This window comes from Balearica regulorum, chromosome 2 (genome assembly GCF_011004875.1).
Source record: "Balearica regulorum gibbericeps isolate bBalReg1 chromosome 2, bBalReg1.pri, whole genome shotgun sequence".
Classification (NCBI taxonomy): domain Eukaryota; kingdom Metazoa; phylum Chordata; class Aves; order Gruiformes; family Gruidae; genus Balearica; species Balearica regulorum.
Genome location: NC_046185.1, coordinates 37,634,217 through 37,657,190, shown reverse-complemented (window position 1 = coordinate 37,657,190; position 22,974 = coordinate 37,634,217). Strand labels below are relative to the sequence as shown.

Genomic DNA, 22,974 nt, shown 5'->3' with positions numbered 1-22,974 from the left:
TGTCCCTTTTACAAGATATAGTCCAACAGGACTGTATAAGTGAACTGGACACACTTCTGGTTTTGAAGGCATGTTTGGCTTACAATAGGTACAGTCACTTAAAAAAAAATACAGTGAAAGAGTTGTGAAGTTAGCCACTGTTCCAACATAGATCCATGGTGTAAATTTAGATGGAATCATTGATAACATACATTTTAATACTTACATCCTCCAGCAAGCAATAAATTTAATACTGTGGTGGGTTGACCCTGGCTGAGGGCCAGGTGCCCACCAGAGCTGCTCTATCACTCCCCTCTTTCATTAGACAGGGGAGAAAAGGTACAATGAAAGAAAACTTACGGGTCGAGATAAGGACAGGGAGAGATCATTCTCTAATTATCATCACGAGCAAAACAGACCGAACTTAGAGAGGAAATTCATCTAATTTATTACTAAGCACAACAGAGTAGAGGAATGAGAAATAAAGCCAAATCTTAAAAAACACCTCCCCCCACCCCTCCCATCTTCCCGGGCTCAACTTCACTCCCGGCTTCAACCTCCGCCCCCCTCAGCAGCACAGGGGGACGGGGAATGGGGGTTACGGTCAGTTCATCACGCGGTGTTTCTGCCGCTTCTTCATCCTCAGGGGGAGGACTCATTGTTCCCCTGCTCCAGCGTGGGGTCCCTCCCATGGGAGACAGTCCTTCATGACCTTCTCCAACGTGAGTCTCCTCCACGGGGTGCAGACCTTCAGGAGCAAACTGCTCCAGCGTGGGTCCCCCACGGGGTCACAAGTCCTGCCAGCAAACCTGCTCTGACGTGGGCTCCTCTCTCCACGGATCCACAGGTCCTGCCAGGAGCTTGCTCCAGCGCGGGCTTCCCATGGGGTCACAGCCTCCTTCAGGTGCCTCCACCTGCTCCGGCGTGGGGTCCTCCACAGGCTGCAGGTGGAATTGCTACACCCCCTCATCCTCCCTCCATGGGCTGCAGGGGGACAGCCTGCTTCGCCATGGTCTTCACCACGGGCTGCAGGGGGATCTCTGCTCCGGCGCCTGGAGCACCTCCTCCCCCTCCTTCTGCACTGACCTTGGTGTCTGCAGATGTTCTTACACCTTCTCACTCCTCTCTCTGGCTGCAAAAGTGCTCTCTAACTGTTTTTCTCTTTCTTAAATATGTTATCCCAGAGGCGCTGATTGGCTTGGCCTTGGCCAGCGGTGGGTCTGTCTTGGAGCCGGCTGGCATTGGCTCTATCAGACACAGGGGAAGCTTCTAGCAGCTTCTCACAGAAGCCACCCCTGTAGCCCCCCCCGCTACCAAAACCTTGCCACGCAAAACCAACACAAATACCTACTTTATAAGTTCTTTGCCATGATGTTTTAGTGTCCTTGTCTGGAAAGAAAGTGGGAGTAACAGAGTGCCACTTAGCGGTGTGCATTTTAAACATACGCAGAGTAGGAGGGAAAACATTAAGGTTATTCATCAGTAGTCATGTAGTCTTTAATTCTTTAATGTCAGTCTACATGATTTTCTTCCACCATCATTCAAATGTCAGATGCTATTATGTTTACTACACACAGAGAATTGTTTTCAATGGAATGATTCTGTTGCCAAAGATTCTTTTCCTGATCTTATAATTTATATCCCAAATACACTTATAGACTTTCTCAATACAGAGTTAAATGAATATTGTGTAATTTCATGAGATAAAAGCGTAATTATATTAGGGCATAGAAATGTGAGCCAGACATGCTACTTTGAATAGTGGATCCAGCTGTGGTTTAGTGAAAATAGAATTCTTAAAATAAAGTTGAATGAACCATCTGTTTTCACAGAGGGAGCAAGGGAGAAAGAAAGTTTGGCTGTTATTCACATTGCAAATGTTGTAGAGGGCTTTGTTAGACTTTGCATATTCACTGTGCTGGGCTTCATTCTAGCAATGCCAGCCCCATGTTGTGATGGACATTGTTTTACTTCCTGCTGTGTGAACTCTTGCAAGTAGAAAAGTTTTGGGTTTCCCTTGTTTGTTTGGTTTTTTTCCTCCCCAGTTTTGCAAAAGGGAAAAATCTGTTTGCGTGTTGCTATTTTGAATCTACCTGGTGGCATTCTGTCATACATAAAAAGACTTACACCAGCCAATGGGCTGAGATACTTTGTCCAGTCCCTTGATGATGATGATTAGAGATGGAAGGTTCTTCTCAAGGCAGAGCTTTGTAGTTACAAAAATAATCTGAATATCAGATAGTTTTAAAATTAATAGGTACTTACGTGGCTGGAATGGTGCATTAATCTGAGTCAGAATTACCCTGGCAAAAAAAGTAACGACCAGTTTAAACCTGTATCAGTTCCCTTTTCCTAGTGTGTGCCATATAAATATCTATCCCAACACAAACTATAGGTACATTGTTGGGACTGACATACAAAACAGCTTGGGGTTCCTTATTTTAGTGGTAATGAAGCATTTTATCAGCTTTACGTGTTTAAAACTATGGCCTTGCAAATGTGTAGCTGATTCTAGTTAAAAGTCAAGCTATACAGTAAGCTAAATGTTTTCAGAATTTTTTTAAGGTTTCCATGTTAGTACCATAGCTGATAGATCATCTATCCTTCCTCTTGAGTAGAACAAGCCAAATCACGTCTATATCACAGAAGACAACCCCCTTAAAATACAAATAGTAATGTACAGCTTCTCTCACAGCATTCTCTGCATATATGTTGTATTTTACACAGTACTGTAGTCAGAAGCATCCTTGTTTGGTTTCCTTGCTTCCCAGAGCTCAGGGTGTGCCAGCTCTGTGGACCTGCTCCCTTAGTTTCTGGTGCTCTGTGTGTAAGTAGGGGCTGCAAAGACAGAGCGGTGCTTGTGTTCCTCAGGGGGCAGAGCCTGCTCTGTTCATCGTGGGCATGCAAGGATGGGAAGGTGCTTTGTGGTCCTGGTTCCCTCCCTGAGCATCTCTGTAACAGTGAGGAACAATTTGGCCTTAACCAATACTGTCCTGGTGGTGGGTTTTTTTATTTTCTGTAGTTGATGGTTTTAAAAAACTCTTAATGTATGCTGATCTAGTGTAATAAGTTTTTTCTCCAACAGAAGGAAATTATTTTTAATTACAGAACTAGAAGGTATCTTTTTTTTTTCTGAGGTAAATGGTCACAATCAATTGAAATTCATTTAGATAGTTTCTCTAGGCATTGTATGTGAAAATTGTGTAGTCTATATTTGATGTATTGAGAAGCAATGATACGTGAAAGAGCTTAGGGTTTAGTCTGGATAATCACCTTAGCATGAACCATCAGTTCAAGCAATTGGAATAGTGTCCTGGGCTTTACTATTAGTAGGTATATCAAATACAGGTTATTCGCTCTTGCACACTACGCTGATGAAACCACTTAATATATGAAGTCCAGTTTTTATGTCCATGTATCAAATGATGTATGGTGATACTGAAGAGCTTGAAGGGGCATGAAAAACGATGCAGACAGAAGGCACCTTACTAGACAAAGTTTATGGTGCCTAACAATTTTTTGAAGAGAATAAGAGATGACGGTTTAATCACTTGGTATAGGAAGGCATGCACAGAAGAATCACCTAACACTGTCAGGTCTGTTAGTCTGATTAATGAAGACATTACAGCAGCCTCCTTTATCAGTTGATGACATGCAAATATAGTTTCAAAATTAAAGCTTACATCTGCAAGCAAAACAGTAATTAATACAAGATGGTTATCCTAGGATGGTGCTGGTGCTGTCCTCAGCCATCAAATGAATGAGCTGTTTTTTCAGAAAGACTTGCTGTAGTACTGTTTCCAGGAGAAGTTTTGTATCATATATGACATGACTGTCTTGACAAAACACTTGAGGTTGTGAGGTGGTTGTCGGAATCTTGTGAAACTCTGGAAATCCATGTTAAGAACCTTTTTCATGGTTGTTTGGGGAAGTGGATTATCAACACCTTCATAACGATTGCAAGTCTCTTGCACTGAAGACCTTGAGCTGGGTACGTATAGAGGAAGAAGTTCCCTCTCCCTTTCCTCCCCAGTACAAAACTGGTCAGAAGTATTGTAGAGGGTTCATGTCTTTGTTGACTCCTCTGAAATTGGCCTCTGCAAAAATTAAAACAGAGAATAATGTGGGAAAATAATATGAATAGTTGCAAAAGAAGCTTTATTTGGCTATTTGGTCAATAATCTTTACAAAAAGCGATGAAGGCTAGAACAGATTTGAGTGCCTAATTTTTCAGGCTGTTTCCTGCCTGTTTGTCTCTCTTATTCTTTGCCATATGACTTGAAATTGTTTAGATTCTTCTGGACTGCTTAAACATTGTGAGAAATATTGTCACCAGTAACATAAAGGAACTTAGGGCAGATGATCTAATTGGGCTTCCTGCCCTCCCTGTCTGAAATCTACCTATTGCTGGGTAACAGGCTGTTATTAGAAGAAATTATGCATGTGCTCTTTTCTCTTGTTGATTTCTTCAGGAAGTCACCTAACAATACATGACTTTTTAATTTTTGTTTTAATTTAGTTACAGATAAGCACCAATTCAAACCTGAACACATGCTGTACAGATTCCGATACGATGATGGAACATACTACCCCAGAAATGAGATGCAGGATGTGATCTCTAAGGTACAGAAGAGAATAGTTGCTATTATTAGTAAGACCACATCAGAAGTTGAGATTCTGCTTGAAAAATAATGTGAAATTTTGTGCTGGGATAAATAACATCCCCTCATACTTGTCTGTCTCTGTGTGAATCAAATTCAGTTTTCCATTTGTAAGGGAAGATTTTGGCTTGTTGTTACACATTTTAAATACCAAATCAAAGTTGTTTATTTTTTAGTTATTTTTTCTTATTTAATGGTTTCATATGCAGGATGCATTGCCTGTAGTTCTGGATGATTCTGAGGCTGATGTTTCAGGCTACTGTATTTTTCAGTCCATTTTAATAGATATGAAGCTATATGTAGAAAATTGTTTTCAATTTTCACTTAAATCTGAGTGTCTTTTATTAGTGCCTTAACAAGGCAGTAACTCTGCGGTCATCTAGATGTTTAAACACGGATAGATAGTGCTATCCATTTACACTATGGAGCATACAAAATGATTAAACAAAGTTGCCTTTAAACTCAATAATATTTAAACTTTTTGTAATTTTGAGGTGGTAGAAAATTTGGGTATTACATTACAGTGTCACTCACTTTTCTGCTAGCATTTTTTAATGTAGCGTCTATCTAGAAAAATCTTCAATACTGAATTACCAGGCACAGCAAAGCAGGATGGAATCTAATTTGACACAACTTTTAATTTTTATACATGGTTCTTCTTCCATGTTATAAACATAATTCTTTTTTGGGAGTCTGCTAAGGAATACTAATGTGATTTCTTTTTTTTAAATAACATTTTCTGACGGTAGTTTCTTAAATTCCTCCAAATTTTATTCTTTGTTTTTTAATTGAAAACATTTCCATTCTTTGAATATTTTTGCTTTTTTTTGAAGTTTATTGGTTAGTAGTAATTTCAATTTGTAAGTAAAGTATGGATATATGTAATCAAATGGACAGGGACATGGAGCCGTTCGAGCAAGCCCAGAGGAGGGCCATGATCAGAGGGCTGGAGCACCTCTCCTATGAAGACAGGCTGAGAGAATTGGGGTTGTTCAGCCTGGAGAAGAGAAGGCTCAGGAGAGACCTTATAGCAGCCTCCCAGTACCTAAAGGGGGCCTACAAGAAAGCTGGAGAGGGACTGTTTACAAGGGCATGTAGTGACAGAACAAGGGGTAATGGCTTTAAATGGAAAGAGGGTAGATTTAGATTAGATATAAGGAAGAAATTTTTTACGATGAGGATGATGAGATGAACAGGTTGCCCAAAGCAGTTGAGGATGCCCCCTCCCTGGAAGTGTTCAAGGCCAGGTTGGATGAGGCTTTGGGCAACCTGGTCTAGTGGAGGGTGTCCCTGCCCATGGCAGGGGGCTTGGAACTAGATGATCTTTGAAGTACCTTTCCAACCCAAACCGTTCTATGATTCTATGATTCTATGAAATGCAGTGTTTTTTACTTTAATGACTCACTTTGTGTGTAGAACAGCAACCAATGATTGGGAAAACAATACATGGAAATATTACTTTATCTTTCAGGTTTTGCGTACTTTTCTTTCAAAGTACTATACCTTCTGAATTTTTTAATGTTACCTTAAAGTTAATCCTTTTTGCATGTGTCTTAGTGAAGCTCAGATTAGATTGGAAATGTTTTCTTTCTCATAATTTATTCATCAATATTATTAGCTGGAAATAGTGTATTTTGGCAGATGAAAATATATCGAAATTTGAACAGACTTTTTTTTTTACTATCTAAATGAAGTGTATTTAGAACATATAGGCCTCCTTACTGTGTCCATTCCTCTTACATTCTCTGTGGTGTGAACGGGTAGTTAACTAACCTTATCTTTCTCTTCAACAGGGTGTACGACTGTACTGTCGCCTTCACAGTCTGTTTACCCCAGTAATTAGGTGAGTCCAATTGGGAAATCCTTAGAGAGTCATTCGGAAGAAGTATATAATCTGAAGGTACTGTGTTTGAATGTAGGAACCTAACCCATCCTTTCAAGATTGGTCTCTTGGGAGTAATCAAACAAGATTGAAGGGCTATCAAGACAAAAAACATAACTGAATCATTAAATGACTGCAAACTCTGTTCAATATGACCTTTTTTTACAGACTTTTAGTGCCTTTTAGGTCCTGATCGATATGCTTATATGCTTACTGTATATATTAATGCACTCCTTTACTAACACTCCATTACCTCATTTGGAGAGTCCAGCTGTAACAAAACAACTGCCTTTATACTCTACTGACATTATCACCCAAGTCAGATATGGTCAGCCTCCTCCTTTCCATCTACATTAAAAGGTTTGACTTGCTTTTTTACTCTAGAGACAACTTCTGAACCGTTACAAAACGCTCCATTCAAGCTTGCACTGACTTCTTTATAAAATACAAGGTTTTTTTCTGTTAGGCTTTTTTGAGTTTTTGTTTGATTTTTTTAATTGGTTTTGTTTTGTATTGAAAAGGGATAAAGATTATCACTTGAGATCCTACAAATCTGTGGTTATGGCTAACAAACTCATAGACTGGTTGATCGCACAGGCAAGTATACACCTTTGGATTTACGTACGTTTTTCATGTAAATTCTAATTTGAAAGATAGTGATGCATTAAGCAGAATAACATGCAAACACTTTGTGTAAGGGTTATTAGAACAGTGTGTGTAAGTGTAATCCTCTTAAACTAGTAAAGTAACGTAAATCGGCCGTCAGCAGCCATGCTGTTCATCCCTTTTGTGCTTATCTTCCTTATTTGCAATTGAACTTTAAATGTTTTAATGAGACTTAGCTTTGTGATTCAGCATGTAACATTGTTCATGGCTTAAAATGAAATGGATAGGCTCTGAAAAACTAAATTACTAACTAGATGGATGAAAGTCAGTACCAATTTGCTGTCATTCATTTTGCTTTATTTTAAGCGATCTAGGAACAATAACAGAGTTTCCTATTCACTCAGTCAGCATGCACCAGTTTCATAAAATAAAAGTTAAAAACTTCGACACTTTTAGATTCTATTATGTTCAATTTTTATGGAGAAGGCAGTGTTACTAAAATGTTTACGTGTTTATTTGTAACTATAAAGAGGTATACTGTATAAAGGTCCTTTCCAACCCAAACTATTCTATGATTCTATGATAAACATGTATATACAGTTTTATATGTATGCTATAAATGTGTACATAAAGGTGGCAGTGGTAAATATAACAATCATTGCCAGCCCTGTGAGGTTACACCATTGTGCATAGAATCTATTTTGGTGCTATATTAAAATATATTTAAAAAAAATATTCTATGTTTTAACAGGGGGATTGCCGGACGAGGGAGGAAGCTATGATATTTGGTGTAGCTCTTTGTGATAATGGGTTTATGCACCATGGTAAGTAAATACATTCTGTACAAGCTATGCTTACCTTTTGTTTAATGCTATCTACAGAGTTGGAAGGAAATGCAGGGGCTGGTAAAGATATTATAGAAGGGATAGGAAGTTGTTTCATTGTATTGCTGAAGAGACCTATGCTACAATCTTCAACAATAAAAAAGCTATTGTATACTCTGAAAATTATTTTCAGTCAATTTTGTAGCATGTACTGAGGAATTAATCCTCTAAAGGATTTAGGGGGGGTAGTTTTATTAGCCACTTTGAAAGAAATTTCTTAAGCAGGTAATACATGTTTGCACAGATAAGATGATAAAAAATTAGGAAATATGTAGAAAAGAAAGGAAACATTTTTAGGGGAACGAATAATGCATGGAGGAGCATGACTTTAAAAAAGTGAAGTGGTGCCAATAGGAGAAAGTGGACTGTAGAAAAATGAGAAAATCATCAGGACAGCAGCGAACAAAGAAGAAGGGAGAGGAAAGCAGAGATATGTGCAGTACCAGAAATGAGGTGAACAAGGTCACATTTAATACCATCAGAGGGAAGATTTCAGTGAAAGGATTGAAGCAGTAGGTCATTTACTGAAATGAAAAGAGGAAGAAATTATTTTCTCATCAGCTTGTTTAGAGAAGGAGGGAGAATTACCTTCCTCTCTGGCACTGTTCATTCTTCTTCCTTTTACTTTTAAAAATACAAACTGCATCTGCCTGCTGTTCTAGTTGCTTCCACATCCCCACCAAACCCATTTCTAATACTGAACCTGGCATGCTTTGCCACCTGGAGAGTGCCAGAACTTCGTGGTGATCATCTCCAGCAGCTGTCCATCGGAACTTTTCAAAATGATGTTTTTAAATCCTTTTTAGGAAAAACCCTTGTGCTTGGCATTTTCACTAAAACCATTTCAGGCTAATGTGTCGTCCTCAGCTTGGTGGAATCCAGATGTTGTTGTTGAAAATGAGTTTAGTGATACCTCTCTGTAATGGTCGAAATAAAATTGGTAATTTATGTTAAAAATTAAGATTTCCCTAGATTCACACACACAAAAATATTTTGCTAGCATTTGATGTGTGCATGCATGTTCAGTATTTTATGGTTCATGAAAGACATGATATTCAAAAGTTCAAAAGAAAAAAAGGATTAATGTGTGTGGTTTTGTATCATGCAGTGTTAGAGAAAAGCGAATTTAAGGATGAACCACTGCTGTTCCGTTTTTATGCGGATGAAGAAATGGAAGGGTCAAATATGAAGCACAGACTCATGAAACATGATCTGAAAGTAGTGGAAAATGTCATAGCCAAGTCATTACTGGTGAGTGAAACCCAATGATTGTATGCTTTGATCAGTGAAAAAAATGGTTGTAGTGACAATAAATTAGCACTGTGTGTTGTTATTTAATGGGGATATACTTTAGCTCTTCTTTTATTTTTCAGATTAAATCGAATGAAGGCACCTATGGTTTTGGTTTAGAAGATAAAAACAAGGTGCCAATTATTAAAGTGGTGGAGAAAGGATCAAATGCTGAGGTATCAAGTATTATAAATTATCATCTTCCCTGTTTTATTCATGTGATCACAGGTGTATTTTTTTTACACCAATTAGGAAAATCTATAGTAGTAGAAGGTAACAATGACAACTTTCCAAGAAAGCTGTGGTTATGAATCTTTTATTTTTTCCTTTTTTTCTTTTTTTTTTTTCTGTTTGTTTTGTCTTGGTTTTTTGTTTAAAATATTGCTCTGACCATTATCAATAGTTGTTTTCTGCTCAGGTAAATTGCATATTGAGTGGTGATATAAAGTTATAATTTTATTTTTATATGTTTTACTATATTCCAATGATGACATTAATCATGAGTAGAATAAACATTTTTTGGTAGAATCTGAAATGAGTATAAAGCTAGTCTGTGAGTTGCACTTGATATATGTCATGGTAAAGCAGGTATCAAGCTTTGGATAAAGTGGAATTTGAGAATCTGAATGAATAAATCACAGCCTTTCTGTTTGTTAGTATTGCTTTAGATACTCTTTGGGTAAATTCATATTTTACTGAACTGCATGGGAGTCTTCATACATTTAAAGATAAAGAACAAGTGTTTTCCATGAGAGAAAAAAATTTCGACCTAGATTTCAAGCCTTTCTAAATCTCACAGTGGAATAGAAATTTAAGATAAAAATAGATACTGCAAGTCAATAACATAATACAGCCACAGAGCTATATATATCCAGGGTGATTTCTAGCAGTCGGGTTCTGCCATGATCTCAGATGGCACTAAGGCTTAGCCTGTGCCCTGAGCCGCTCTGTGTACTCCTGCCATCCAACTGGTTATGGTTCATTTTTGTTAGACCAGAGTTTTAAAACTGTATGCAATGTGGCTTGCCGTACCTTTGGCTCAAAGGCCATGAAATGTTTAAGGATATTGTTTTGTTTTGGAGCTTCATAAATATTCACTTACTAAAGTATTAATGAGGTCTTTCCTTATGAAAAGAAGCTTTAGTTCCTTTGGATAATGTTGGATGGACAAATCAGGTAACATCATAAAAAATAAACTGGCTCCATGAAAGCTGTTGTGTTAATTATTACAGATATTAACTGATATTGTAATACTGTCATAAAATCTTGATTAAGACTAGGTCTTGTATTTAAGTCTCTTCAGAATGAGTGTTTACTGTACTTTCACCTCAATTTAAGCAGTTCTAGAAGCATTTTGTGGTGGAAGTCTTTTGTGTGTGGTACGTGAAGGAGGTATTAAGAACGTAAAGGAAATGTGCATGTCATTATTCCTGTTGGGGTTGCATGCCAGCAGAAGAAAACATAGTGTTAGTGGTTATAAAAGGCAAACATATACACAACTGTTGTTGTTTTCTAGATGGCAGGCTTGGAAGTTGGGAAAAAAATCTTTGCCATTAACGGTGACCTGGTTTTTCTGCGACCCTTCAGTGAAGTGGATTGCTTCCTGAAAGCATGTTTAAACAGCAGAAAGCCCCTGCGGGTTCTTGTGAGCACTAAACCACGGGAGTAAGTTGTCATTCCTTTGGGGGGAATTTTTACAAACTACAGTTGAAGTGAATTTTAAAAGCCCAGTGGAACTTCAGACAGCACTACTGTAAAGTTGTTTTAAATGCTGCATCTAATCTGACTTTGTGAAGTCAAGCAATTCGATCTGCTTTGATTTGATTACATTTGTCAGTCAGCAAAAGCGAAACACAAGTGCTTTAGATCATCAGCTCCACCACTTTAAATACATGCAGGAACTGCAACTGTAAATGAAGTTTCCTTGACTATATGGACAGTTTTGATCACTTATCTCTCGCTGTGTTTATTAAACAAGTTCCTCTGTCTGGGGATTAGTTGTTGGTTTGGCAGAAGTCGGATTGTGTGATCTGATGGGCCCCTTCAGCGTGTGTGCTGGTGGTGTAAACAGCGGGAGCGAGTAAACAGCTCCCCATCGGGTGCATTTTTGTACACAGTGTAGACCAGTCCTACCTGAATGCAATTTTTGTTACATAGAAGAAATACAAAGCAAGGCTTAATGACTGGATTCAGTAAGTATGTAAATGACCATAAGTCTAAGTTTATGCAGTTGTTACTAGTTTATACATACCAAACAAAGAGAAGAGTAAGAAACAGTGGTCAGGAGTAATTTTGATTTTGCAGGGTGAGGAGGAACCATCCTCTGTTACCAGGTAACGCACACAAAGTGCATTGGAAATGGCTCTGGTTTAGCGGTAGAATGGAGATATATTTCTCCTGTTAATAAGCAAAAGTGTCTTGAGAAATACAGTGGCACCCAGAAAGGGGAAAGGAGCAAAGAAAGAAATGTGGCATAAAGCTGATCATCTGGACTGATACTCCAAAAAACCCCAACCCCAAACAAACAAAAACAACAACAAAAACCCCCAGTAGATGATAGTGTTCTAGCAATCATTAAAGGCATATCTTAGCCTTTCTTTAATGCAGATCTTAGTTTAATTTCTGACACAATTTCCCACTGAAAATACAGGTGAAATTCAAGGTTGACAGAGATGATCTATCATCTGAATGAGGAGTTCAGAGGAGATGAAGAATTTGTTTCTCTGTGCTGCCTGCTTTTGTCAGGAGCTGCTGCTAGCACAACTGTGTGGCAGAAGAGACACTTATCTCCTAAATTCTTAGCCTAAACTGCCAGTGATGGTCTTTCATAGCTCATTAGCATGGTCACAAAATGTTTTCTGAATGAAACCATATATTGTATCAATCTTAGTTAATATATAAGTATACTAAATGATGCTAGACTTAGGAAAATATTTCAAATGAAAATGTATTAATCTCAAGAATGTTCTAATATTTTTTAAAAAATCATAGGCTTCAGTGGGTTTTGTATCTCATCTCTACTCATAATTGTCTCCAAATGATAAACATTATGTATACCAGAAAAAAAAGAATGATTTTATTATATTATTCAAAACTACCTGTAAATCAAGTTTATTACAGTCCAAATGTATTTTAAAATCACTATTCAGCATCAATTTGAATTTGTCTGCTTTTGCACTGGCAAATGGAGCTCAGGGCAAAGATCCCTTAAATAATAACAGACCTGGCTCTGGAAGTAAACGATGCAGAGTTCAATCAGTGTAGTGTTATGCATGACCTAAATAGCTCTGATAAGGGCTAATGCAGCTGTGTTGTTTTTTCTGGAACCTGAGCTGATACCATGTGGATATGCCAGCTTACTTTGGATGAGTTCAAGGCTTCATTTTAAGCAGCAGATGGGAATTTTGATTCTCAGAACTGTGTTTTCGTTGGTTATGTTTGTCGGTAGGTTTATTACTGTTGCACTTGGACCACGGTGGTCGCCTAGCACAATGTGCTTGCAAGTTACATGAACTTGTAGGTGATTCTTGTTTTATAAAACTCAGTACTTCACATAGCTGCTCAGAAAAACTGCAACAAAATATTTTTTCAGTAAAACTCACCGAGCAGACACTTAAATGTTATACGGATCTAGTCTCTGCAGTCTTCTGCAGCTCATCTGACAAGGTCTGCCATGATCTGTGGTCCCCAGGCTCTGCCCTTTTGGCTGAGAGACTGCCTGCCTTCCTAGCGCTTGCAGTGTTGCTGTGCTGTGGCAACTCACCCACATCGCAGATTTTAAAGCTATGGTGGTGCTTTGGTTGTAATCAGCATATTGAACTTCCCTGTGAAATAATATTGCCTAACTCAGATTGGGTTGGGTATCTCAGCTTGCTCTTATTTCTGATGTTGGTGGTGCAAAGTATCTGGAATAGGAATGGCACTGAATCTGAAACTGTGAATTGAATGAAAGTGTAGAGTCTTACACCCTTGTAACCTACTTATTGCTGTCCACTTTCATCTTGAATAACAAAATGCTACCTTTTGCTACATTTATATTTGCTTGTATCAGGACAGTGAAGATTCCTGACTCTGCAGATGGACTTGGATTCCAAATCCGGGGCTTTGGCCCATCAGTTGTCCATGCTGTTGGGAGAGGTAAGCCCTGGAGCTGTCAATGGTACTAGTAAATATACATTTAATATCTAAATGGCGTGGTTGAGATAAATCAAAATTAGATCCAGTGATTCAGCTTAGATTTTATTTTTTCCCCCAAAGTAACAAATAATATTAAATAAAACCAAATAAGATTATTTTGTCTTCTTATACTTTGTAAGCTTTGGATAGATTCTTTTGGCTTTTTTTTTTTTTTATGTATTTATACGAATGTAGGAAAGTTAAGTTAAGGCCATGCATTCTTTAGAGACTAAGGAATAGCTGATGGATACAAAATCACCTTCTTCAGTGAATGGGCTCACTTCCTGAGTGTTAATTTGTTAGATGGCCATGTGGTGCTGCAATGTTCTGAAAACATTTTACAGAAAATGCACTTTTCACAAATCTTTTCAAGGGTGCTGGTGACCTAGTCTGTCTTAGTAATTGCAGATGTTTCCTCTAAATACTGTTTTGTCCGTTTTGTGATGTGACTGTCAAATGCTTACCATCCCTAACTCAGTATGTTCTTGACTGGTGCACCGGCGATAAAAGAACTTGAAACATTCTTTGTTGCTGTCACACGTTGTTAATGTTAGAGCCAACAAACACTGTATTTTCAGCTATTGTGGGGTATTTGTGTTCTTTTCCCCCCCTTCTCCCTTTGTGATTGAGGAATTTAGCGTGAACCGATCTGCAAAGCAGCCAGATTGAACAGAGCTCAGTGACTTTTTTTCTAGGCTGTGGTGCCAGAAATTCGATTTTCAAGAAAAAGTCTAATAAACTAAAGACTGTTGAGCTGATGTGATAATTATTTCTGCACCTGGATGTCAGTTCAATTGCCTATCCTTATTCATTAAGCACGTAGTTTATTCCAATTAGCCTCAACAGTATGTAAGTGCTTGCTTGTGTGGTTTGCTAAACCTGAAAGATTGTAAGCATATGCTTAAATACTTTGCTGAATTGAGACCTTGGGTTTTTTGAAGACAGATTTTTTTTTTTTTTTAAGAGATATTTATTAGGCCTATTTAAATGTTTATTTTTAAATCCTTTTCTTTTGGGGGCGGGGGGGGGGGATTGCGGTAGCTGGTAATGGTGTAATTTCCAAAGACTTTCTTTGATAGTAGATTTAAAATGCAGCTGTCATCTAACCTGATAGTAGCTAAGATGAGGGCAATCCAGGTAATAGTCTTTAAGTTATTTCCTTGTCAAATATGCTCAGCTGACAAGTCATGACATACATAGCTTTTCTATTTGTCAGCCCTGCAAATTCAGTCTAGCCTTTTCTTTTGTAGCAGCTAGCTTCTGCACCTCAGCCTTGCGATCTCTTGGCAATAGATTTTGACTTCCCTGGCACCTTTGTGGCAGTATCAAAAGAGACAGAAGGAGGCAAATGTTCAGGTAGCTGGAACTAAGGTCATACTCCAGGAGGCTGTCTTTCAGGAGTGGGCTTGAGTCACACTGAAAAGACGTGGAGACAGCTGCTATTTTTGTAGTATCTGTTCAGTGGGTAGAAGATTTTCCCAAGGTGGTTATACCATTGTGAAAATAAATCACCGAACCATGTATTTTATATTGCTCAAAGAGAATGTTTTGTTTTGTTGGGTTTTTTTTTCCCCAAAAAATAATTAACTCTGAGATGTCCTACTTCATTATCTTTGGGCATTTTGATTAAAGCTGTAAGGCACTCTGTTATGATTGAATTGGTAAAAAGATTAAAATAAGAACAAGATCCTTGGAAATGTCTTTGGATTTGGATATTTCACTTAATGTTTAGCAAGAAACACTAGTATGCTCTGATACTTCTTTATGAATCGTCAGAAGGCTTCTGTTTTGTATGTAAAATAGAGACACTTGAAGTAGCCAAGAAGCTTATAAGCTTGGGGCATATAAAATAATTCAGAATAAAAGTGGTCTGCGTTATAATTAGTGAGCTTCAAGCTAGAGCCTTTTTATCCTTTTGAATCCTGTTCTTTAAGACAAGTTTTCCCCATTTTCATACTACTAATCACCATTTGTTTTATAAAACAACCTTTAGAAAATAGTCTGGTCTCTTTTTATGGAATCATCTGCTGGGCAACTCCACTTTCTTGGAGTCCAGCTGACTGCAGAAGCACCCCGTGGTCAGGCGAAGTGTGTAGGAATCAGTGAGAGCAGATTCTGATTAAAAAAAAATGAGGCTTTTGGGCTGTAAGCCTTAAAGGAGATCTTTAGGAAAAGAAATCTATTAACTATGTGGGTTTTTTTTAATAGGAACGGTGGCAGCCGCAGCAGGTCTCCACCCTGGCCAATGCATAATCAAAGTGAATGGAATTAATGTCAGCAAAGAGACTCATGCAAGTGTTATTGCTCACGTCACGGCATGCAGGAAGTACAGGAGGCCGATGCAGGTATGTCTCACTTGGTAACCTTGCACATTTTCTTCTAAAATTTTTTTTGGTCAAAGTAAACATGTGGTGTGTATCTCTGTCCACATATCTGTTGTGATTGAGTGGGAAGAGGGGAAAGAAGTGGTGAATAAAAGTGAAAGGTAGCCAGGTGAATCATAAAAACTGAAGATTGCTCAATATATTGCTGATTTTTAAGGTCTATTTAATTTCTGCACTGAAATAAATCTAAGTTTAGAGCTAATTTTTTTCAGGTGTTATTTTTAAAGGATTATTTCCAGTGTTTCTGCAGTTCTGTGCAGACAGCATTTTGAGGTATATTCTCATCATGATCGAGAGGGATTTACACAGCTCGCTGCCTCCTCAGTAGCAGGAGAATGCGAGGCAAAAAGCTGATCTTCTTCCAGAATTTTGTAACACTTCAGCACATAGAGAGCAGAGTGCACATATTCCATCTATAAAAGTCTCTGCGTTCCCATTGCATTCCAATCTTGGGAAAAAACATGCATTCAAGGACTCAAAATTTCCCTTTTTTTAATATAAGGATGCAATTTTTGTTACCTTTTTCACCTTAATATAGGAGAAAATCTCAGTCTTCCAAGACACAAATTTAAGGAAGAAACCCAAAACCAGCTGGATTCTATAATATATTTTTTCCAAGTCCCTGCAAATTTTTCATAAACTGTGAACCAATATCATTAATTAACTTCACAAACTCTTCCAGTGCATGTTAATCGAGAAGAAAAATCCAATTAAAATCAAGTGAAATCCTTCTCCCACACCTACTGCATACATATGAGATAAGAATTATAAGTAAGAGTTAGTTAGAACTGTGTCATGCAAATACAGTTTTTATGAAAATGCTTGTCTGGATGTTTGTGTTTAAACTCTAATACAGAATTGAAGTTGTTACATAGCATATCAAGATCAAGCTCACCTATTCTTTAAAAGAAGATGCGCTCTAGTAAAGAGAGAGTGCTTTGTGCAATAGCAGCAAAACTGGCTAGAATAAAAGATAAATTAAATTCTTTATAGCAGGTGTGTTCTCTCTGTGTGTAGCTGCAGAGTTCCTGTAGAGGTTAGTGATGTTGAAAGAGGATTGATTAATGTTGGCTGGCACGAATGTCTCGACATGCAAAATTACTGTTTTTTTAATCCACTTGTGTAGTATGTTAGAATACATAACTGCTTTTCCTATATAGAGTATTTATTTCAATCCTAAAAAATAGCTGATCATAATTTAGCAAATCACAAATAACTAAAATCCTCCAGGCTGGGAAGAAAAACTTCATTTAGGATGTAGTACTATCAAATGCTACGGGAGAACTGTCTAGACTGAAATAAATGGCAGTATTCCCACTGGTATCAAGACAGCTAAAATTTCATTTCCTATTCAGAAATTAGGGTTTTTAATTATTTGGAAGATGACTATGGATTTCGCCTATTTTGTAAGTACAGTGCATTAGCCTGTCGTTTAATTAACATGAATATTGCAGTCCCTCCTGTGGTTGGCAATTGCATAATTGAAAGGGGATCTTTTTCTGTTTCCTATACATTCTGCTTCTCAGGGTGGGAGTCTTCCTGCTTGCCTGGAGCATGAAGTTTCATTTCAGATTCTTGCAGTGTGAATTACTGTGTAACTTCTGTTGGACAATGTTTATATTCTTCCTGTCTTGTCTGGATAAAGAAAATTGAAAGCAGCTTTTACTTCTCGGAATTACAATTTCTTTGCAGCGATACTAATCATGATGTGACAGATGTAAGCTTAGTCTGTGCCTCTGAAATGCTCTTGGAGAACATTGCTCCAAATCCTATTGAGTTATATCTTGTGTTAACTTTTGAAAGAGGGACTTGCAGTTTAAGTACTTAGTCCTTCCATTGGGCCTGATTAAGTTCAAATAATGAAGGAATCCTTTGACATAATGTAAATGTCCTATTAGAGATTGGCCTGGCAGTCTTAATGCTGCCAAGCAAACCTGTAAGACTCCATAAATAAGCAGTAAGCTTTCAGGTATACCTGCAAAGAAGTGTGGGTTTCAGAAGTGTTTTGGTTGATCCGCTTGTACACAGGTGTCTTCCAACAATCAACAGAGAGCTCTGAAAGTTAAGCTTCCTTATTAAAATATTTCAATACCATTGAGTGAAAAGTAAGGCATGGATGAATCTAAGAAAGTGTGTTGGGTTTGCGTGGCAAGGTTTTGGTAGTGGGTGGGGGCTACAGGGGTGGCTTCTGTGAGGAGCTGCTAGAAGCTTTCACAGTGTCTGACAGAGCCAATGCCAGCCGGCTCCAGGATGGGCCTGCCCCTGGCCAAGGCCAAGCCAATCAGCGCCTCTGTGATAACATATTTAAGAAGGGAAAAAAACCAGCTGGGGGGAAGCTTTTGCAGCTGGAGAGAGAAGTGCAAAGATCAAGGTCAGTGCAGAAGGTCAGTGCAGAAGGAGGGGCAGGAGGTGCTCCAGGCGCCAGAGCAAGATTCCCCTGCAGCCCGTGGTGAAGACCATGGCGAAGCAGGCTGTCCCTCTGCAGCCCATGGAGGAAGGATGAATCCAGGTGTAGAGATCCCACCTGCAGCCCGTGGAGGACCCCACGCCGGAGCAGGTGGAGGCACCTGAAGGAGGCTGTGACCCCATGGGAAGCCCAGGCTGGAGCAAGTCCCTGGCCGGACCGGTAGACCCGTGGAGAGCGGAGCCCACGCCAGGGCAGGTTTGCTGACAGGACTTGTGACCCCGTGGGGGACCCACGCTGGAGCAGTTTGCTCCTGAAGGTCTGCACCCCATGGAAGAAACCACACTGGAGCAGTTCATGAAGGACTGTCTCCCGTGGGAGAGACTCCATGCTGGAGCAGGGGAATGATGAGAGGAGTCCTCCCCCTGAGGATGAAGAAGCGGCAGAAACACCACGTGATGAACTGACCGTAACCCCCATTCCCCATCCCCCTGTGCCACTGAGGGAGGAGGATGTTGAAGTCGGGAGTGAAGTTGAGCCCAGGGAAGATGGGAGGGGTGGGGGGAGGTGTTTTAAGACTTGATGTTATTTTCTCATTGCTCTACTCTGGTTTTTTTAGTAATAAATTAGATGAATCTCCTTTCTAAGTTCGGTCTGTTTTGCTCGTGACGATAATTAGTGAGTGATCTCTCCCTGTCCTTATCTCGACCTAAGCCTTTTGTTATACTTCTCCTCCCCATCGTGCTGGGGGAGGGGTGAGCGAGTGGCCACGTAGTACCCTGCTGTCGGCTGGGCCTAAACCACGACAGAAAGCAACAGAGAAGTAGTACCTTAATCATACAAAAAAATTACTTATCTTTTATTAATGGGATAAAGATAGCAGCTGAATATTGTGTATTAGCAAAGTGTGATCGAATGTACTTGGCATTTTGCGTGAAAATTGTAACATTCAGCTTAAACTTTTGCTATCCTTGCTTAACTTTGAATTCTTCCACAAACTCCTTTTTAAAGGAATGAATTCGGATTAGCCATAATCGTGTCATTTATTCTGCTGTAGCTGTTGGAGAGGGAGTGATTAACTGGCTGTCAAGCTGCTTTTGAAGTGTAAGGGGAAGAGAAGAGTAGTCTGGAGATGCCATACATGATAGGCCCTTCCACAAGGATGTGATGGGCATGTGACTGAGTAAGTGAGGGGAGAGAACAAGATGTAAGGCATACGCATGGCCTCTTCGTAGGTTGTGTGACCGAGCCAGTATTCCTGTGCTCACGTGTCAGTCACATTAAGATGCTGGATTTTTGGGGCCTGTGATTCTGTCTTTTTTGGGGGTTTTGCTAATCCGAGGGGAAGATAAAGAACAGCCAGTAAAATAGCTGTAGTAAAGGCAAATCTAAATAATGAAGACTGTAGTGTATATTCTTCTTGCCAGTGACACATGGAAGATAAATTAACTGGAGACACTGTCTCTTCGGTTGGTATTCCATAATATTTGCCAGGAGATTTGTGGATGCAGAACAGATTTCGCAAGGCAAAAATCAGTTCTCTTTATTTTTTCACTATTTCGTGTCTCAAATATTTTTTCAATCTGCAGTTTGATTTGAAATGTCTTAAATTATTTTTGGCAGAGACATGAAACTGATGGATATCACGCTGTCACAGATTTCATACTGTCTCATGACAGTACACTCTGAAATAAAAAATAAGTTGACAAAATGCTTCAGATGGTTTTAGACAAAGCCAAAATTCTGTAATTTTCAAAATATTATTTTTAACTTGGAGCTCAGAAGACAATAAAGCTGATAATAGGGAATTAAAGCAACTATTTCATGTTTGAGAGCAATGAAATAAGTTACTATGAATTGCACTTGCTAAGCTTTTCCTAGCTGTCTTTTTTTTTTGTTGCTTTTTAGCAAGATTCTATACAGTGGGTTTACAACAGTATTGAAAGTGCACAGGAAGATCTTCAGAAAACAAACACCAAGCCCTCTGGAGATGATGGAGGAGATGCCTTTGACTGCAAAGTGGAAGGTATGTGGTACTTGTTTTGATGTTGTTGTTGCTCAGAACATTGGTGTAGTAGCAAGGAAAATAGAGGCTTGTTTTCAGAGAGGAAATTGCAAGCAGACCGTAAGATGAGTTTTACATAGGGATTTGCTTTTTTATGTATTCTAAAGATGTAAATTTAACATGCTGTTCTCTGAAAATTATCTTTCCCATTTCAAGAACAAGCTTGTGTGAACACTTTAGGGAAAATGTGTTCAATTTTCATTCATAGGAAACATAATCCTAGGAATTACCTGATTTATTTTCACCAGTAGTAATCATTTAAATTAAAATAGATGCCTGAGTCACTACTGCATGAGAAATAACAAATTAGCTATCCTTCAGATTATTTTGTAATTAACATTTAGATAAAGCTGCATTCATATGCATCATGGTAATTAAAGAGACAGTTAACATGTGAACTGTATTCATGTTCTCTGGGTAAATGCTGATATTGTGGTTTCATTTCTGAATGTTGACACTTTTCATGATAATTTTCTTCTAGTCTGTTTAGAAGTTCTCAGTTTTCCCTTTTTTTGGTTGCTTTTTTATGTCTCTGGATTATAAATTAAATTGAATTAGTCCCCTTCAATAACTGTTTGTAAAGAGATACTACTGTAACTTGTCTGTAAATGCCTCTTTAACAATCTAGTATTTTAGCATCTGTAAATCTACTGGTATTCTGATTTTAAATCATTCAGCTGGTAGCTGGGGTTTTTGATGAACGTTTTTAAGTGGAATGATCAGAGCATACTTGTTGCTAGAACATTTGCCTATGTTCTTTTTAGTTTGTTTAATGGCCAGCCCTCCTCAACGGATTTGCGTTATTTTCTTTATTCTAGAGGTAATTGACAAATTTAACACAATGGCAATAATTGATGGGAAGAAAGATCATGTGAGCCTGACTGTTGACAATGTTCATCTGGAGTATGGAGTAGTTTATGAGTATGACAGCACAGCTGGAATAAAGTGTCATGTGTTAGAAAAAATGATTGAACCAAAGGGATTTTTCAGCTTGACTGCAAAGGTATGAAGCAATTTTTGTATGTATTAATTCTTACTATGCTTAATACCAATGGAGCAACATCTGTCTTCTGCTTATTCTTAGGATTGTATTTCATTTAATATCTTATAATTGGTCACCTTTATCCCTCTGACATTTTGGAGAATAATTGTGTACTCAGGAAGCAAACTAAGTTATGGTGTGATTATAAATTGAGCCTTTAAATTGAAAATGTTAAAGAACTTTAAAGTCTTCCATTCTTCCTGGCCCTCTCCCTTTTTTCGTAATTATCACATAAAACTTGCAAGAAAGTCAAAGAAGTGAAGGTAGGCAGTTTCCAAACGTTATTTAATTTCATCAGCATTGCATGTGCAACTTTTAAAATTTGTTTCAGTAAAAGGAATAGCACAACTTCTCTCTTTTCTGTGTCTGAAAGTAAAACAAAGCTGTGCATATACAGGTGCACACATTAGCAAAATCAAGGAGGAAGAAAGAGACCAAGTGCAGCTTTGGAGTTTACTTTGGAGTTTTTATTTTGGGAATGTTTCCAAATGGTAAAATCTGTGATTGCTATGAATGAAATGTGAATTTTTTTATATATACCTGGTATTGTCTGGGCCAGATTGACAAATAATGTAGTAATGCAGCTCTTTTACTAAGTTTGTTTTTATCTTTTCACACACAAAGTACACTTAACAAAAGCAGGAAAGCCCAAACTTTTGGGGAGTGTATTGATATGTGCAAATTTATTTTTCTGTTGATCTTTCCATCAGAAGTATAAACTAAAGTCCTAGTCTTTTACTGAAATGACTGAGGGATGAGCACGTGTTTCTTTTCCCTGACTTCACTTTGGAGCAGGTCAGGTTGACAGACCTGCTGTGGCTGAAGTGACTGGGGTGTTTTATACAGTAATTTAACACGGTAGCAGAAGTTACAGGCTTTCCTTAATTCATCTTTCTGGGGACCTGAGAAAAAAAATTCTCCCAGGATCTAGTCATTTATAATCTGTGACATCTTAAAAACTTCAGATTTTGCACTCCAAAATTTCTGTACAGTCATTGTTTTCTTTGTCAAACTTATAAATTGTATATTACATCTGTGATGGTCGAGAGTATAATAATGAACTGTAGCAGATAAGAATTACAGACATAAGTCCCATGATGGATTAATACTGTATGTGTTGTTTGCCCATACCTCTGGGTATCTCTAAAGTGTGAGCCTTTTCTTATTTAGGTACCTTAATCCTGATTTTAGGTGTCTCTGTTAGTTTCTCAAACACATCTTCAGAGTTGGACCCAACCAGCAGTCGGCATCTCCCAAGTTCCTTAACACAGTGAATTTCAATGCCAGAAATGTAACTCTAACTCAAAAAAAAAAAAGGGAGGGCTATATACTACCCTCATCTCTTCAACATGCCTTTTTTTTTCAGTTTTCTATCACCATCATTTGCGGGCGCTGTTTCCATCCTAGCAACACTTTAGTCTTTGCTGGGCAGTATAGCTTACTCTCTTCCCTATTTCCTGTTTATATATGCAGAATATAAGAGAGGATAGCACTTAGTTTTCTTGCTTATTCTGCCAGACTGAAGTTTTGCTACAAAAAATGAATTAATTCATCACCTTTGCATAATATGTGCTGTTCAAGTAAATACAGCAGATAATGTA

The 22,974-nt window shown here is 38.3% G+C and overlaps 1 protein-coding gene across 2 annotated transcripts in view; it reads left to right on the top strand.

Annotated features, from left to right (window-relative positions):
* The window catches only part of PREX2 (phosphatidylinositol-3,4,5-trisphosphate dependent Rac exchange factor 2), a 188,498-nt gene that overhangs the window by 88,881 nt on the left and 76,643 nt on the right, over positions 1 to 22,974 (top strand). For both annotated transcript variants that reach the window (XM_075743930.1, XM_075743931.1), the window contains 11 exons: positions 4,499 to 4,602; positions 6,434 to 6,483; positions 7,044 to 7,119; positions 7,880 to 7,952; positions 9,121 to 9,263; positions 9,386 to 9,478; positions 10,819 to 10,967; positions 13,354 to 13,439; positions 15,687 to 15,823; positions 20,175 to 20,292; positions 21,150 to 21,334. In XM_075743930.1, coding sequence (XP_075600045.1) covers positions 4,499 to 4,602; positions 6,434 to 6,483; positions 7,044 to 7,119; positions 7,880 to 7,952; positions 9,121 to 9,263; positions 9,386 to 9,478; positions 10,819 to 10,967; positions 13,354 to 13,439; positions 15,687 to 15,823; positions 20,175 to 20,292; positions 21,150 to 21,334 — 1,214 coding nt within the window. The remainder of the gene's footprint in view (positions 1 to 4,498; positions 4,603 to 6,433; positions 6,484 to 7,043; positions 7,120 to 7,879; positions 7,953 to 9,120; positions 9,264 to 9,385; positions 9,479 to 10,818; positions 10,968 to 13,353; positions 13,440 to 15,686; positions 15,824 to 20,174; positions 20,293 to 21,149; positions 21,335 to 22,974) is intronic.